Below are 17,874 nucleotides of genomic sequence, written 5' to 3' on the forward strand. Positions count from 1 at the left end.
AAGAGTCATACAATTCCTACAAAAAAAATATAGGTATCTTGTGTATAATAAAATTACAAGATTATTTTTATTAATAAACAACTCACACAAAACATAAATCAAAACAATATACAACTAATTTAATAGTTTTTAGATTATTATATCAAAAGCATTCTAAGCCAAGAGGTTTTTAGTAACACATTCTTAATTGCAGTTTGTGACCCGCAGTTATTAATAATATAATTTTCATATTAAATTTCATTAATATGCATCAAGAAATCCCTACTTTGTTAACACTCAAAACATGTGATATTGTTAGAGATTATGTTATTGGTCCACATTTTTTGACGGTTGAGGTTTTTATACGACGGTGCTCCAGTTCTTCCAAAATTGATTTTTTTTCAAGTGGGGCTATATAAAAAACTTTGTATACCAGAAGCATCCAACAACGCTTGATGATATGAAAAATAGAATAAAAGAAGCTTTTAATAATATTGACTTACAAAAATGTTAGAAATGTGGCTCGGTCATTTGAATATCGGTTACAAAATTGCATAGATGTTGAAAGTGGTCATTTTCAACATTTACTTTAGACTTATATCCTTAACATCACATTAGTTGGTACATTCATTAAATTTTGTTATGGTTTATTATTTTTTTGTTAGTTATTTATTGAATGAAAATATTTGTTATATTATTACGTAATACTTTGTTAAGTTATTTATATTTTTAAGAATTGAATGTATTCCCGGCAAATAAAGAAAACTAAAAATATCTCAGAAACTAATAAGTTTAGGTATAGATGCTATATAAAAATAAAAGAGTATCATAAATACAATATTTCAAAAAAAAATAAAATATAGGGTGATCTATTAAAAAAAATTGAGAAAATCGTAATTTTGTTTTGTAGTTTAAAAGTGCTTATAAAAATGAATGTTCTACTAAAAAATTCTTGGTTTAGAATACTGTTGATATACCAATCTAAAAACTGTTACATCAGTTGTATATTGTTTTGATTTATGTTTCATGTAAATTATTTATTCAATAAAAATAATCTTGTTATATTATTATATACAATACAAAGTTTTTTTTGTAGGAATTTTACGATTCTTGTAAATTAGGGAAATACGATAATTTCTTAATATCACATTTATTGGTATATTCACTGCATATTGCTATGGTTTATATTTTGTGTTAGTTATTTATCTAATAAAAATAATTTTGTTTAATTATCACTCAATACTAACTTATTTCTACTAGAAAAATTGAATGTATTCCCGAAATTTGAAGAAAACTAAAAATATCTCGGAAAGTAATCAGTTTAGATATAGGGAATGCTATATAAAAATGAAAGAGTAGATTAAATACAATAATTTTGAAAAATAAAATATAGGGTGATCCATTTAAAAAAATTGAGAAAATAGTAATTTGGTTTTGTAGTTCACCCTGTATACAAATATTCGTAAATGATGTGAATTGGACTTAATTTAAAAACTACAGTATATTGTTTATCTTATTACATAAAACAAATTATTGTCTACGAATTACTTCTTTATATACAGGGTGTTAATCTCATAGTGATTTTGAAATAAAAATGGTCATAACTTGTTAAATACTCCGTATAGTAATTCAAAACCATATATTATATGAACGAGAATTATGAGGGGAATATAAATATGAAAAAATATATAGGGTGTCCCATTTAAAAAATTATATGTTTGATATACCACGCAGTTACTGATCACCCTGTAGAAATGGACGTATTTTCCAAGCGTGGAGAATATTATTGCCTACATTTTTTTTAAATAACTTTTCTCGATATTTTATACCATAATGGAGTTATCGACCGATCCCGCACTAAAAACTCACCCTGTATGTGTTTTTAAGGATACTACTTAATTTCGACAAATACTTACATGTCTCAAAATCAATACGGGTGTTATGATCCTTTACAAATTCAAGTTGCTTCGGTGAACATGAAAATTGACAGAATATAGTTTCCAAATTTGTAATGCAAGTTTCACACCTCTTAAACGGGGCAGCACTTGCCAAATTATCGCCCAATGTCATTACTTGATCTACATCACAGCACAGGTCGATTGGTTCTGAAAAAAAATTATATTGAAATTGGTCTAAGCGCAGAAACAGACGAACCACTCTGCAGCGCTACTCTGTGGCGCCACAAAGTGGCTTAAACAGGCGATTTTGTAGCGCCAATGATTTTGTAATGGGCACTAAGAATCGCTACATTGTGGCTACAAAATCGCCTGTCTAAGCCAGTTTGTGGCTCCACTCACTAGTAGCGCTGCAGAGTGGCTAGAGAATTAACATATCGGAAAAAAACGAGAAAAATTGGGAAAAAACAGGTTTTTTCCGTTTTTTTTCCAGACCATTGGAAAAATTGGAAAAAATGGGAAAATTTGAAAATATTTTTTAATTGAGACTTAAGTGTACTTAAACTAAGAGACTTTAATTGTAAGTGTCACAAACGAAACTTCAAAGGTAGAACGCACATTATTTAACCAAATTGCTCAGTGGCATATTTTTATCTGAGTCTGAATCTGAATCTTCAGACCAATCATCTGATTCAGACTTGATCTCCGCTTCACCATCCTGAACGGATAACACCAACAACATGATTTTTTCAGTCTCTTTTAAAAGTGGATCTGGTCTAGTATCGTAAATAAATATCTGTTTTTCGTTTATAACCAAATTTAAGTGAATGGCAATAACTTATAAATTTTATCCTGTGATAACATATTTTTTTGCTTGTATATATGAGGCCGTGTAAAGACCAGTTTCTTTCTGAAGTAGGGATCGGAAAAATCTACCGGTTTAAACCTAAAACCAGTTTTTTTACTTCGCAATAACCGGTTTTACCGGTTGTTTTTTTTTTGTCCCGGTTATAACCGGTTTTTTCTTTTTAAAGTAAAAACCGCTTATAAGGTTTTACGGTGATTAGGATTAGGTTAGGTATTATTTTGGATCCGAATCATAATTATTATTCTCAAGCAATTATTCCAAACAAAAGCATAATTCAAATTTTATTTAATTTTATAAAATACAGAAGCAAACTGAAAGTGCAATCTCACATCAACCAGAAACAATTATTAAGTTTTATTATAATATTTCCTTGAAAAGGTATTTGTAATCATAATATTTACATAAGAAGTGATCTGGTTGAATTAGACGCAAACATCATCTATTTTTTACACTTAACTCTTGACATTGAAAGTGGGTGAATGACATTTTCTGATTATCAAGAATAATGCTCTGACTATGAATATCGAATTACTGATTAGGAATACGAATATCCAAGAATTTGGAATTTGGAAACATGTTAAAAGTAATACATGTTCTTTCGATAGTACTAATTTTGATCATATTCGTATCGAGTTGAATGGGGTATTGCAAACTAAAGTGTATTGTAAATGTAACTTTGTAACCTATTGGATTAAAAAAACCGAAAACCGGTTTTTCCACAAACCAGTTTTTTTTGGCCGGTTATAACCGCCAGGTTAAACCGTAGGCAAAAAAACCGGTATAACCGAAAACCGGTGTTTTGTCAAAAACCGCCATCCCTATTCTGAAGAGGTGGAATATGGAGGTCCATTTAAAATTCGGGAGGCAATTATAATTGGCTGCGATGTACATAAACCTTGCTACCATATAACGGGATTAGTACTACATATTTATAAGGGATCAAACTTAAACAGTTACTTATTTCTGTTACGATTTTTGTACTATATGGGACTAACTTGAAAGTATTTTTTTCAATTACATGTAATTAATGGAATTTATTTATATTAATTTTTTTCTCATTGCTATTTGTAATGCAATTATCAAATAACAAATCTGCCAAATTTCACATTCATAACTTAAATAATAAGCATGTTATTTGAAACAATAGCTGTAATTTTGGAAACCAGAATATTTAAACGCGATTTCCCAAAAATCTACTTTTTGAATTGTGACTCTATATTACCTACTAGCCCTAAATTGGGCTAGATTTACCACCACCTTCCCTACATGTAGGTTTATGCCCAGTCTTTTCACCTCCGAATAAATAGTTATCGGGAAGTTTATCCGGCAGATTACATGTGAATCTGTCATCTGTCAAATAAACTTCCCGATAACTAGTTATTTGGCGATGAAAAGAACGGGCCTTAGTGAACAAGCCATTTCAGAAATGAAGTCTATGGCTTCCATTAGTTGGTCTTCATTCAATTATTCTTCTTTAAAGCGAGCATCAAGAGGCTGCAAAGTGAATCAGCTTAGAACAAAATTTGTAGCGTTTTTTAACATACATATTTTAGCAAGCTTCCGATAAGAGAACTAGTCTGGTTAACTTGTTGGGGAACATTTTTTAAAATTGTGTCTTTTATATACCTACTTAAAGACAAAAGGCACTTCTGATAATATAGATCTATAGAATTCTACTAAATTTATCGATTTTGATACGGGATGCAGAATTTGTTTAGTATATTGTAACAAATGTCAATTTTTCCATATTTTTCCATTTTTTCCTGTTTTTTTTTTCCGGAAAAAAAACAGGTTTTTCTCCTGCACCCAATTTTTCCGGAAATTTTAAATCTCTAAGAGTGGCTCGTCTGTTTCGGTTCTAAACAATTCAAAAAGGTTGATTTTTCTTGGAGCGTTGATCGAAGAATAATAAACAACAACGAGGTATAAGAGGTGAGTTATCCCGACCATTTTTCGCCGTAGTTTTGATGCGCTGAACGAATCCGACGGTTTTTCCTTTTACCTATCCTTATACGAGCGGTGATCGTACTTCCCTACATGTCTTTTCCTCTGGCGAGCTGAGCGAGATTTCCTCTCCTTACGCGTCCATTTCATATTAATAAAAGCAATTCCTAATCCACGCGATCGTCAATATCATTTATTCATGTACAAAATATCGTCACATCGACCCGAACCGAAAGCTCGATGCGTAGATTATAAATATATTTTATTAACGAAATTAACGAGTAAGTATTGGAGACCGGGGCTGGTTGACGTACCGGGTTGGTTGACGCAGTGCAATTTTCTTAAAACTAAGAAACTTGGCAATCACGCGTTTACACAAGTTCCAAGGCTTCCCACAGAGCGCACTCTCGGAAGGTAGTTTCAGTTTGGCGCGAAAACTAATAGGGTGTACAGAGCGTTTTGTAGTTTTTTTACAATGATGAGTAAATTTTTATTATCATACATTTTTTGTTCTAGAAATCCCATTTTTAAAGATAATACTTCGGTCTTTGTTTTTATTGAAGCTTGGAAGTACTACTATAAGATACAATCATTATATTTTCCAAAAACTAATTAATATAGAGTCGATTACCATAATTATCCAAAATGTTCTCTGGGGCTGGTTGACGCATTCGATTAGGGGCTGGTTGACGCATGCGTCAACCTTCCCCGAGCATAAATATAGTTTTACTGATTTGAAATTTTGCTTTAGGAAATGCGTTCTTTTAAAAGGAAGTCCGAAAAAGGTAAAACTACACCAGATATTATGTTAAGAGCAGTTAGTGAGATAAAAATATATGGAAAATCCATAACAGGGACTGCCAAAGAGCGAACCTTCAAGTTTTGAAGGTCACACAAAAGTGTCACACCAATCCAACGAACAGCTGCAACCAGAGTGTTTGAAGGCACTTGATGCTCACAAACATATTGAAAGATCTTTGAGCAAAACTGATGAAGGATCGAAGTTGTGCTCAAAGGATTCTAAAAGTAATCTTACAACAAAAATCAATGCAAAATCAAAAAGAGCAGAGTGTCCGTTCCTTTTGAAACCACTACCAAAAGCAGCGGCTAGAAATCAGGATACAAAATATAAAAGAAGGTAGCGTGAGGCAGTAATTTTAACCTACACTCCAATAAAAAAAAACTGTTGAAGAAGTGTAAAATAATAGTAAAACTCTTAAAGGAAGCACTTCCCCAGATAAGAAAGCTGCATCAAAGAAACGAAATACGAGGAAAGTTGTTAAGAACATCGACTCTGAGGGTGAAGAATGCTTCTGTTTCTTTTGTTTAGACACGTATCAAAATACCGCCTCATAAAAAAAGTGGATACAATGTAGTAGTTGCAAAAAGTGGGCACACGAAGCTTGTGCTAGTGATCCTGAAATTTTTTTATTTGCATAAATTGTAAAAGCGACTACCTATCTAAAATTAAGTTTACTTACAGAATATGTATTTGGTCATATACTTTTTATTTAAATCTTTTTTAGTAACTAAAAAAACGATTTATAACTTTTATTTCATTCAAAATTTGGTTGCACTTAAAAGTAAAAAAAAGGAAATATTTTATGCTGTTGGTTTTATACCTAATTTATTATTTGAGTTAAATTTAGATTCTAGAAATTTAAATACACCAGTGTTTTTCATTAATAATAAAGTTTGTGTTTATTATTTCGTTGTTTTGTTACTTTATAATATGGGCGTCAACCAACCCCATGTGTTGCGTCAACCAACCCCGTGGCGGGGCTGGTTGGCGCACAGTGACATACAATTTTCTTTCTCAAATTGAACATAAAGTATTGTCTGTAAGATGTTTATTTTTACAACATCTCTTGCGCAAAAGATTAAATTTTCATACATTGAGCAAAAAGTTGTACTAAATCTTTTAATTTAGCATCTAGGTCCAAAAATGTAAAAAATGCGTCAACCAGCCCCGGTCTCCCCTAAGGCTAATTATCTTATCAGGTAAAAGGGGGAGAAGTGTACTTTTGAAGTGTGTAAAATTAATAATTCTTAGCTGAGCGCTTTCGGCTTATAAAGCCATTTTCGGAGCTATGGTCAAAAAGGTCAAAATACCACTATGAAGACAGATGGGTTCCATTTATGATATGAAATACTTCTGTTTCTTATGTAGTTTTTTATTGGTTGGAAAAAACTTTGTCTGTCTGTTTAAAAAATTGTTCAATTTGCTGTTGGTTATTTTTGTATCCAGAAAAGTTAAACATCAAGAACGAGCACAAAGTCTACATCGACTGTCATTAAAAATCCTTCATGCGAGGCGACCATTCTGCTATCTGACACCGCAATATTCAAATGACAAGGTTTTTTTGACCTTACCATGATCAAATATTCGTTTTATATAATGTAATTTTCGTGTGAAAGTCCTTTGTGCTCGTTCTTGATGTTTAACTTTTCTGGATACAAAAATAACCAACAGCAAATTGAACAATTTTTTAAACAGACAGACAAAGTTTTTTCCAACCAATAAAAAACTACATAAGAAACAGAAGTATTTCATATCAAAAATGGAACCCATCTCTCTTCATAGTGGTATTTTGACCTTTTTGACCATAGCTCCGAAGATGGCTTTATAAGCCGAAAGCGCTCAGCTAAGAATTATTAATTTTACACACTTCAAAAGTACACTTCTCCCCCTTTTACCTGTTGTCATAAGTGTGTACAAAACTATTTCAGTCTTTACATTTATTTAATTATCTTATCTTTTGTATGTTTTGATTCTAAATCTGATTTTGTTACCTGGAGCAACAAACGCAACTACCACGTTACATTGGTAACAAGAAATATTTATGAACAACAAATTGTAAATAAAATATTCATTATTAGTTTTTCAACTTCTAGATGAAAATTTCTTGATCGAATTTACAGAGCAAAATATTCAATCTTTTGTCTAATAACTCTTCTTAGACCTGCCTCTTTAACGATGTTTTTTCTATGCTCTGCAGCAGTAGACCTATTTCCACCACCGAGTTGGTGAGAATGGTTGTGTCATCTGCAAATCGTATATTAAAGATTTTGTTTTACATAAATGGTGACACCTTCATTCCATCCATCAGTGACCTTCCGCATAATCCATTGATCTTTTTCTTCTGACGATATTTATCCGTTCTGAATGTTTACGAATTTTAAAAAATAGGATGGAAGTTGACAACAAGTCACATTTTTTAACATTAATACAATACACAAAAATGTTCATATTAAATGATTCAAAACTCATTAAATGATATACAGGGTGTCCCGAAAAGATTGGTCATAAATTATACCACACATTCTGGGGTCAAAAATAGTTCGATTGAATGATTGAACCTAACTTACCTTATTACAAATGTGCTCATAAAAAAAGTTACAGCCCTTTGAAATTACAAAATGAAAATCGATTTATTTTAATATAGCGAAAACTATTAGAGATTTTTTATTGAAAATGGACATGTATCATTCTTATGGAAGGAACAGACAAAATTATAGTGAAGTTTGTTTACCCCATAAAAATTTTATGGGGGTTTTGTTCCCTTAAAACCCCCGAAACTTTTGTGTACGTTCCAATTAATTCATTATTGTGGTACCATTAGTTAAACACAACGTTTTTAAAACTTTTTTGCCTCTTAGTATTTTTTCGATTAGCCAGTTTTTATCGAGATGCGGCTTCTTTTTAATTTTACATAAAAATGTTATGGGGGTTTTGTTCCTTTAAACCCCCCATATGTTTGTGTACGTTCCAATTAAACTATTATTGTGGTACCATTAGTTAAACACAGTGTTTTTAAAACTTTTTTGCCTCTTAGTCTTTTTTTGATAAGTCACCTTTTATCGAGATGTGGGGTCTTTTTCAAAATATACCTGAAAATGTAAATTATAAATAAATTTTCAGATTATTAACAGGTCTCTACAGTGATGAGCGCACTAATAACCGGCAAAATAACGCAAAAGGTGGAAAACATAATTAAGTTGTGAGATAAAAAGAGATGAACCTAGTGGAGGTGTTAAATTTAGCGATAGTAACTTATGGATTGACATTATATTGATTGTTTCCCACCTTTAGGCGTATCGGACGAATTTGAGAAATGCCACTGTCACAGTGACAGTTTTAGTTGACATACTCCTTTGATACGTCTAAAGGTGGGAAACAATCAATATAATGTCAATTTATATGTTACTATCGCTAAATTTAACAACTCTACTAGTTTTATTTCTTTTTATCTCACAATTTAATATGTTTTCCATCTTTTGCGCTATTTTGCCGGTTATTAGCACGCTCATCACTGTATAATCGTACTTAACCAAAATAGACAAATATGTGGTGGATTAGAAAAATATTCAAAATATGTCGATAAACACTGGCTTATCGAAAAAGTACTAAGAAGCAAAAAAGTTTTAAAAACATTGTGTTTAACTAATGGTGTTACAATAATAATTTAATTGAAACGTACACAAAAGTTTGGGGGGTTTCAAGGAACAAAACCCCCATAAAATTTTTATGGGGTACACAAATTTCACTTTAATCTTTTTTTTAAATATGATGCTGTCATAAGAATGCCACATGTCCATTTTCAATAAAAATAGAGATTTTTCAAAATTCTTAGATATATCAAAAAAAATCGATTTTCATTTTGTAACTTCAAAGGGCTGTAACTTTTTTTGTGTGCCCTATTGTATATAGGTAAGTGGGGTTCAATCAACCTATTTTTGATCCCAGAATCTGTGGTATAATTTATGACCAATCTTTTCGGGACACCCTGTATGTAAAACAATAAAGTTTAATTGTATATCTGGCAACCTAGTAACTTATCGAACCAGGTTTCTCATCCTTTCCCCTACATTTGTTTTGGTCCTTCGAGCCGGTTGGAAAAATATAGTTCATTTATTCAGCAAACTATTGTAGAAAAGACAATTTTCTATAACTTGTTTAGTTAATTTTTGTTTATTATTCTTCTTCTTCCTCTTTATAAGCAATTTTGCTTGTTCATTATCGGATTGATACCTCTATGGAAGGTTGTCACTCCATCTTTTGCGCGGTCGGCCGATACTTCTTCTACCGATTGGTGATGTATTTCTGGTTATTTTGACCACACGTGTTTCACTCAGTCTGGTTATGTGGTTACTCCATTCTTTGTTTATATTTAGTGTCCATTCGTTTATACCCTTTACTTCTAATGTCTTCACTCCTCTTTCGATCACTCAGCGTATTTCCTGTAATTCTTCTCAGTACTCTCATCTCTGCCCTTTCCAGTAGTATTTGTGTTGTGGCTGCATCGGGTCTTGTTTCTTATGCATATGCCATTATTAGTCTTACGCCCGGTTTCATAATCAACTTAAAGTGAACATTAACTAAAGTTCACTTTAAAGTTGACATTTACTCATATGAATTGCATTGATAAAGGTACCAACTTAAAATTTAAAGTCCACTTTAACTGATAATTATGAAACCGGGCGTTACACTGGCTTTATAAATTCTTGACCTCATCTGGGTGTTAATATGTCGGTTTCGCCATATAGTGTTATTAAGGCATCCTGCTAGTCTATTTGCTTTTTGTATTTGATTTCTCACTTGTTTTTCCAGGTCTCCGTAACTTGACAATGTCATTCCAAGGTATTTTATTTCCACTACTTGTCCAATACTGATACCATCAATTTCTATTTTGCATCTAATTGGTTTTTTACTGATTACTATTGTTTTAGTTTTCTGAGATGAAATTGTCATTGAATTCTTTTGCTCTTATGTTAAATCTGTGGACTAATTTTTGCAGACTATCTTCATCTTGGGTTATCAATATTGTGTCGTCTGCGTAGCAGAGTATTTTTACGTCTTTGTTTCCCATTCTATATCCTCTTCCTTTGTTGACGATTTTGATGCTTTCATCCATGATTGAATTGAAGAGCATAGGACTCAATGAGTCTCCCTGTCTTATTCCGCTGCCTATATCTATAGGTTTTGTAAGTTGTCCATCTATGCTGACTTCCATTTTGTTGTTTTGGCAGATGTTTTCATTAGTTTTTATGATATCTAGGGTGAATTCTCTATTATACAGAAGATGGATTACATTTTTTTTAGTCTTCCTCTGTCAAATGCTTTCTTCAAGTCGATCAGACATAAAAATGCTAGTCTATTATACTCTAGTGATCTATTAGTCTATATAGTATACTTTATTGTTTATTATTGACAGTAAGTCTAATTTATTGTCAAACTCAAAATCAACAATTGCCATAGCCATGACAAAAAATAAGCATTTTTTAACTGGCCAACTTTTATTTATTTCTCTTATTATGGGCCATTCCACGAACATACGCCTGTTTTGGATTACTTCGACAACGAGTATTTTACTGTGCAACATAAGAAGTACGAAAGTAAATGGCGCTAATAATTATTCCAATAAACAACAATGTAATTTTCAATTTACTTTCGTTCTTCTTATTTTGCACAGTAAAATATTCCTTGTCGAAGTAATCCAAAACAGGCGTATGTTCGTGGAATAGGGTATAGCTGTATCTATTTTCAGTAGGTACTTACCTCCATTACTATCAACATAAAAAGGGCAATACTCTCTTAGGTAATCAACAGCTGACGTATATTTTGCATGCGATGTGTTTAATGGTTTGGGCTCGTTGTCCATCCACTTTACGCAATTCTGAGCATGACCCTTGTCGTCTTTGTGACACTGTCCATAAAATAAACATTTTGCTAAAGTGTTTGGTATTAAAACTAGAATAAATAGGCTTGATATGGAATTGTAGAATAATTTACCTAAAATAAATGAATATTATACATCTTTTTATTTTATAAATATTATGAAAATATTTTATTAGTCTTTTTCTCACTTACACATTCTATTTTGTCATTTCAACTTCATACATTTAATTTATAACAAAACTTTGAAAAACTCCTGATACAAGAATAAAATACCGTTAAACGCCGTAAAAATTAGTGGCGCATACAATATTCCAGCTAAAAAAGATCTGATATGAATATTACATGGCCCGAAAATGTATTTTCATTTTAATGCAATATAAAATTTTTGTTTTATTTCAAACGATTTTTCCATAATATTTGCTAAATTTGAAGTAAACGCGCCACAAAAGAGTTTCAAAATTCAAACTGTATCAAAGTTACTCTTTTGTGGCGCGTTTTACTTCAAATTTAGCAAATATTATGGAAAAATCGTTTAAAATAAGACTAAAATTTTATATTGCATTAAAATGAAAATACATTTTCGCGCCACGTAATATTCGTATCAGGTCTTTTTTAACTGGAATATTGTATGCGCCACTCATTTTTACGGCGTTTGGTGGTTTTTTATTCTTGTAATTATATACAATATATATACCTATTCTGTAAACAGGTATATCTCACCAGAGCAGCATTTTATTATCACGTATCAAACGATAAGAATCTCATCTATTATCTTATCCATTAATGATAATAATATACACAATCTTGATAGTATTCATTAATGCAACTACGAAGTATATTAAAATTATCAATAGAAAATATAAATTAATGTAATAAACGAAAATCGCTATATTTATTTTGAAACACAAATCGGAGAATAATATAGAAACGTACGAACAGAAAACAGAATGACAGATATACAGTAGAATGCATTCGACAAACTACATGATTTAGTTTGCTGTTTGAAGAAGGTAAAATATTCAAAACAATACTTCTGGATGGTACGAAATAGCAAAAGCCACTAAAAAATGGAAATAGAAAGAATATAAAGTTGGAAAAAAAAGTCTTGTGGCATGTTTTTCATTGAAAACTTTGCACAAGGAAATACTAAATCTAAAAAGGAAATGTTACAAATCTAAGAAAAGGCACATTTCTGTTGATGCCAGTAAAAAAATATTCATAGGCATATTAAGAAGGGGCCGTTGATGGATGATCATCTCAATGGCAACTTCTAGATCAAAGCAATGCGGAAAATAGGCTGATTCTAACAGACATTCAAGCAGAGGAGGTTTTGGCCAAAACAGCTAAGGGGTGACCACCGGGAGAGTGTTGTCTCTCCTACTGTGATCACCCTTTGACTTTTGACGCACAGAGGTAGAAGTGCAGACATGCATAGGGTTACCATAATTTATTAAGGCCAAATCCGGACAGGGGTAGTCCAAGAGGTTGTAGAAAATGTAAAATGTGAATTTGACTATCTTGCTACGTCTAATTGTACATACAGTGTGTTCCAACGAAAATTTGATCACCCCCTAAGAGTTTCTTCACAAAAACACGTCAATTTGTATTGGAAGGGGGACGAATTTTCATGCTTTCAAATGTAACCCCCTACTGGCCCCAGTGTTTTTTAATTAGTGTGAAGTCGAGTTGCACATCATTTTAAAGGTAGTTTTTTTCTCTACACGACCCTCTACTTTTTTTAATTTGCGAAATAACTTTAAAGACAGTTTTGGATATAACTAATTTATAATACATTTGTTAAGTCCAAAATTATTTTCAAACTTGTTATGTAAATTAAAAAAATGGAGTGTGCAGATAAAAAAATTACCTTTCAAATGATGTGCCACTCGATCACACTTGCTATTTAAAAAAAATGGTGGTTGATGCGGGGCAGTGGAGGGTTACATTTGAGGGCATGAATTTTGCATGAAAATTCGTCCCCCTCCCATTATAAATTGACGTATTTTTTTAAATTTTGAAGAAGCTCTTGGTTTCTGAATTTCTGGGGTGGTAAAATTTTCGTTGGAATAGACTGTATATGCGAAATGCATATGGCACAATTAAAAGTACAGTTGTTTCGCTACAATATGCAACTAACATCGAAAATCTTTGCCAGTTTAAAATACATAATATACACCTATGCTTTAACATACTTTAGACCTAGAACCTAACTAGGTGCTGCGCAGAATGAAATTTCCCTCCGTTGGACCAAATGTTTTCCATTTTTTTTTTTTTTGAGTAAAGAAAACAATCCGGACATTTCTCATATCCGGACGCCAATCCGGACATGTCTTTCAAATCCGGACTGTCCGGACGAAATCCGGACGTATGGTAACCCTAGACATGCATATGATGGTAAGAAGAAAATACGGAAGAAATGTTCTATCCAGCACGCCCCAAGGAACATTATATATTCTTACTAGGTGATGCGACAAAGGAAAAGTCTCAGCTTTGTATGGAGACACTGTTAAAAAAGCGAATCAGGTGAAATATCTAGTACTTAGTGGTACTAATTACACTAGTCAACAAATTAACAAAAAAAAGTTGCGACTGATGTTAAAATGGCTGTATCGGGGAGTTTAAAGCATCCTGAATGCGAATTCAAACACCAAAATGTTCCATCACGTATATATTTTGAGTTATCTTCTTCTTAAAGTTCCGCGCATTTCTGCTTATGCGTCCACCGTACATTGTCTGGTCATGTGAAATATTAGATTTGGAGTTATAGAATGCATCAAATATGGCTGTTTATTATAAAAATTCTTATATACTATATACATATAAGTTCAACACTACTAGAAACAAAAATTATATTAAGTCTTTTGCATATCCCAATTTTCCCATATCACTATTTGGATTAACACAAACACACTTTTATCCTGCATAGTAAAAAACGAGGATAGCTCCTGGTTACAGTTCTTAAATGTTATAAGTTGTCCTGGCTAGTAAATTCCATTAAAAAAATCCATTATTGTAATCTAGAGCCTATGGGTTAAGCATGACCTTTGGACAAGTGAAGGTCTCGAACTAAATCATGTAACTCGGCTTTTTGGATGCAATAAGGTGCTTTTACGTCGCTTTCGGGAAAATAAGAATCATTATTTTCTGATACATCATCAGATTCACTTTTGTCACCATACATTTCCAAATATTTCGCCTGATTTGCCGAGGTCCTAGAACTGGTAAATCTTCTCCATGAAAAACCGGTTTTATTGCTGAGGTAATATCTGGATATTTAATTTTATGCTTGTTCTTCCTTGAAAACCCAGACACTTTTGTCATGCAAGAGTAACAGTCGTTAAAATGGTTTTGAACTATATAACTTTAAATGGTTAGGTTTACTGATTAAGGACTACCTTTGGTTTGTTCTTTATTTAAATGTTAATGTGTTATTCGTAGACATTAGATATCCCAGTGTGACCAAATTATTCACAATTTTTAGGAAAAACGTTAATTTGATAAGATCACGCACCGATATATTACAAATGACTGTTTTAAAAAAATTTTAGTAAAATACTCATAACTTAAAAATCATAACTCATTTTTTTTGAAAAAATCATAACTCAAAAATCTTACGTGTTGGGAACTTTTTACCATCATAATCATATTTAGAGTGCATTAATTAACAAAAAACACCATTTTGCATTCCAGTCGCAAATTGGTTGTAAACTAGTGTTATTATTTAGCGATAAGCGACTTACTTGGAACGCCCATCTAGAAAGAATAGCCAGTACTTTTTCCAAGAAGATATTTCAAAACATTTCCCTTTATACATATCGAAGGATATGTATGAAATCATAGTACATATATGGAACCCAAACAAATGTAGTGTCTGTATATGACTAATCAAAAAACCGTTGGAAACAGACGAAGGAGTTTGAGCTGGAATATACAAAGAGAATATATGCAGGAATAAAAGACCAAGATTTGTGGTTCAGGCGTTGCAACTTTGAGTTGTATAGAAGTTTCGGGGAACCTGACGTTGCAAAATTCATTAAGGTAGCACGCCTTAGGGCATGTAATCAGGCAAAAGAAAGGTGTAATAGTCAGAAAAGATTTTGACCGAAGAGGAACGATTGGTCAACGAGCCTGAAAAAGACCGAGACTTAGGTATTAACACAAATTAGATGACGATTTAAAATCTATTAAAGAGTATGAGTAAAACAAAAACAATGACAAACACACAAGACAATAGAAACGTAATACTAAACGGCACCACAATAGAAGCGGTTAATGATTATATATATTTGGGACAGATTATAAAAATAAATAAGGAAAACCAAACAGCGGAGGTAAAAAGAAGGGTCAGATTAGCCTGGGCAGGTTTTTGAAAATTAAAATGGGTCCTAAAGAATAAAAAATTACAACAATACTTAAAAACAAGAGTGTTTGACCAGTGCATACTCCCAATTCTCACATAAGCATTCCAAACATGGACCTTGACCAAGGCAAACATGAATAAAATAATAAAGACACAAAGAGCCATGGAGAGAGCAATGTTAGGAGTAAAATTGACAGACAAAAAGCAAAACAACTGGGTCAGAAATAGAACAAAAGTCAAAGACGCAGGTCAACATATAACCAGGCTAAAATGGAGCTTCGCAGGTCATAACGCTAGACAAACGGACAATAGGTGGAATAGCACGATACAACAATGGAGACCATGGACAGGAAAGAGAGCAAGAGGACGACCCCAGATGAGATGGGGAGACGACATTAAAAAGATAGGAGGAACGCACTGGAAACAGAAAGCACTAAACAGAAGCGAATGGAGGAAACTGGGAGAAGCCTATGTTCAGAATTAGACGAATTAAAGGGCAAAAGAAGAAAGAGTATGAGAGTGTGTAGAAGAATGGCCAGAGATAGGAGTTAATGGAGGATTGTTTTGAAGGAGCTTTGATGCCACTGAGGATGATGAAGTTGTGTTTGAAATATCATAACCTATACCAAACCTATGTGCCCTATTTATAGTTATAATTATTAAAACTAACACTTCCGGGTGAATATTTCTTAAATTTTATCCTGTGTATATTAATATATCTACTGTTTACTATGTATATAGTTTTATATAGTAAAAAAATAAATAACCATTTTTAATTTCGTTGCAATACAAAACTACAGCCGCATCATTATTCCAGTTCAACCAGAGAGTGCAGCAAGCACCTCTACCGGTTTCGAAACTTATTAGTCTCTCATCAGGAGGCACATATGCTGCTCTCTCTGACCCAACTAGGACAAACCCCGGCGTGCAGTCACGAATTGCTACGAGCAAAATTAGCGGCAACTGCTAGTAAAAAATTAAGTTTTCAATCTAACAGCACATAAAACAACATCCAAAAATGATACTCTACATCCTACCAGATTGAAAACAATGGGAACCTTTCTCTGATAACACCTCCGAGACTTCTACAATTTGCAAGCCATAACGGATGCTGAGACTAAGGAAGATGAGAGAATTTCACAATTTATAATTCACGTCCTATCTCCTTAGCGCGGTAAAGTTCCAACGAGAATGGTTCCCTTCGTACTCCAATCAGAGTAAACATGTAAATAAAAAATGAATAACCATTTTCAATTTCGTTGCAACACGAAACTACAGCCGCATCATTATTCCAGTTTAATCAGAGAGAGCAGTAAGCACCTCTACCGGTTTCGAAACTTATTAGTCTCTCATCAGGAGGCACATATGCTGCTCCCTCTGACCTAATTAGGACAAACCCCGTCGTGCAGTCTATGAATAATGATGCGGCTGTAGTTTCGTGTTGCAACGAAATTGAAAATGGTTATTCATTTTTGATATACATGTTTACTCTGATAGGAGTACAAAGGGAAACGTTCTCGTTGGAACTTTACCGCGCTGAGCAGATGGGACGTGAATTATAAATTGTAAAATTCCCTCATGTTCCTTAGTCTCAGCATCCGTTATGGCTTGCAAATTGTAGAAGCCTCGGAGGTGTAACCAGAGAAGGTTCCCATTGTTTTCAATCTGGTGGGATGTAGAGTAACATTTTTGAATGTTGTTTTATGTGCCGTTAGATTGAAAACTTAGTTTTTTTTATATAGTAATTTACTTACTGTTTCTAAATAATAGCTCCATAACTGATAAGAAAACTAAGATTCACATTAGAGACTGGCTCAGATCACACACGACGATGATTTGAAACAAATAGCGTTTGAAGTATCAGATTATATTTATAATTTCAATGGAATTTGATAAAAAGCATGAACAAATGTTGATTATAAATCAATCAAAATGGAACCGAGGTATTGATTTAAACAGTATTTGCATATTATCTATATGATAAATACGTTAATATTGTATTGTCGAGAGTAATCTTAAGAGCTTGATTTTCTCTGCTGGGGGTTTAAATATTCAAAGCTTATGAACATAGTTGCTAGTCTGTAAGATAATAGGATTATCTCGAGACATTCTTTTTGATAAAAATCTTGTAACGTGTTCTTTGATGTCT

The 17,874-nt window shown here is 32.6% G+C and overlaps 1 protein-coding gene across 2 annotated transcripts in view; it reads right to left on the reverse strand.

Moving 5' to 3' along the window:
* Positions 1–17,638, reverse strand: part of LOC114331412 (NPC intracellular cholesterol transporter 1 homolog 1b) — a 104,460-nt gene extending 86,822 nt beyond the window's left edge. Inside the window, exons 1-3 of one of the 2 annotated variants that reach the window (XM_028280999.2) lie at positions 17,480–17,638; positions 11,246–11,479; positions 1,896–2,084 (exon numbers count right to left, since the gene is read on the reverse strand). In XM_028280999.2, coding sequence (XP_028136800.1) covers positions 1,896–2,084; positions 11,246–11,479; positions 17,480–17,501 — 445 coding nt within the window. In that variant the 5' untranslated portion in view covers positions 17,502–17,638. Of the gene's footprint in view, positions 1–1,895; positions 2,085–11,245; positions 11,480–11,557; positions 11,577–17,479 lie in introns of those variants that run through there. The other variant, XM_050654830.1, reaches the window with a different exon arrangement.
* Between the last annotated feature and the right edge of the window lie 236 nt (positions 17,639–17,874).

Source organism: Diabrotica virgifera, chromosome 6, assembly GCF_917563875.1.
Source record: "Diabrotica virgifera virgifera chromosome 6, PGI_DIABVI_V3a".
NCBI lineage: Eukaryota > Metazoa > Arthropoda > Insecta > Coleoptera > Chrysomelidae > Diabrotica > Diabrotica virgifera.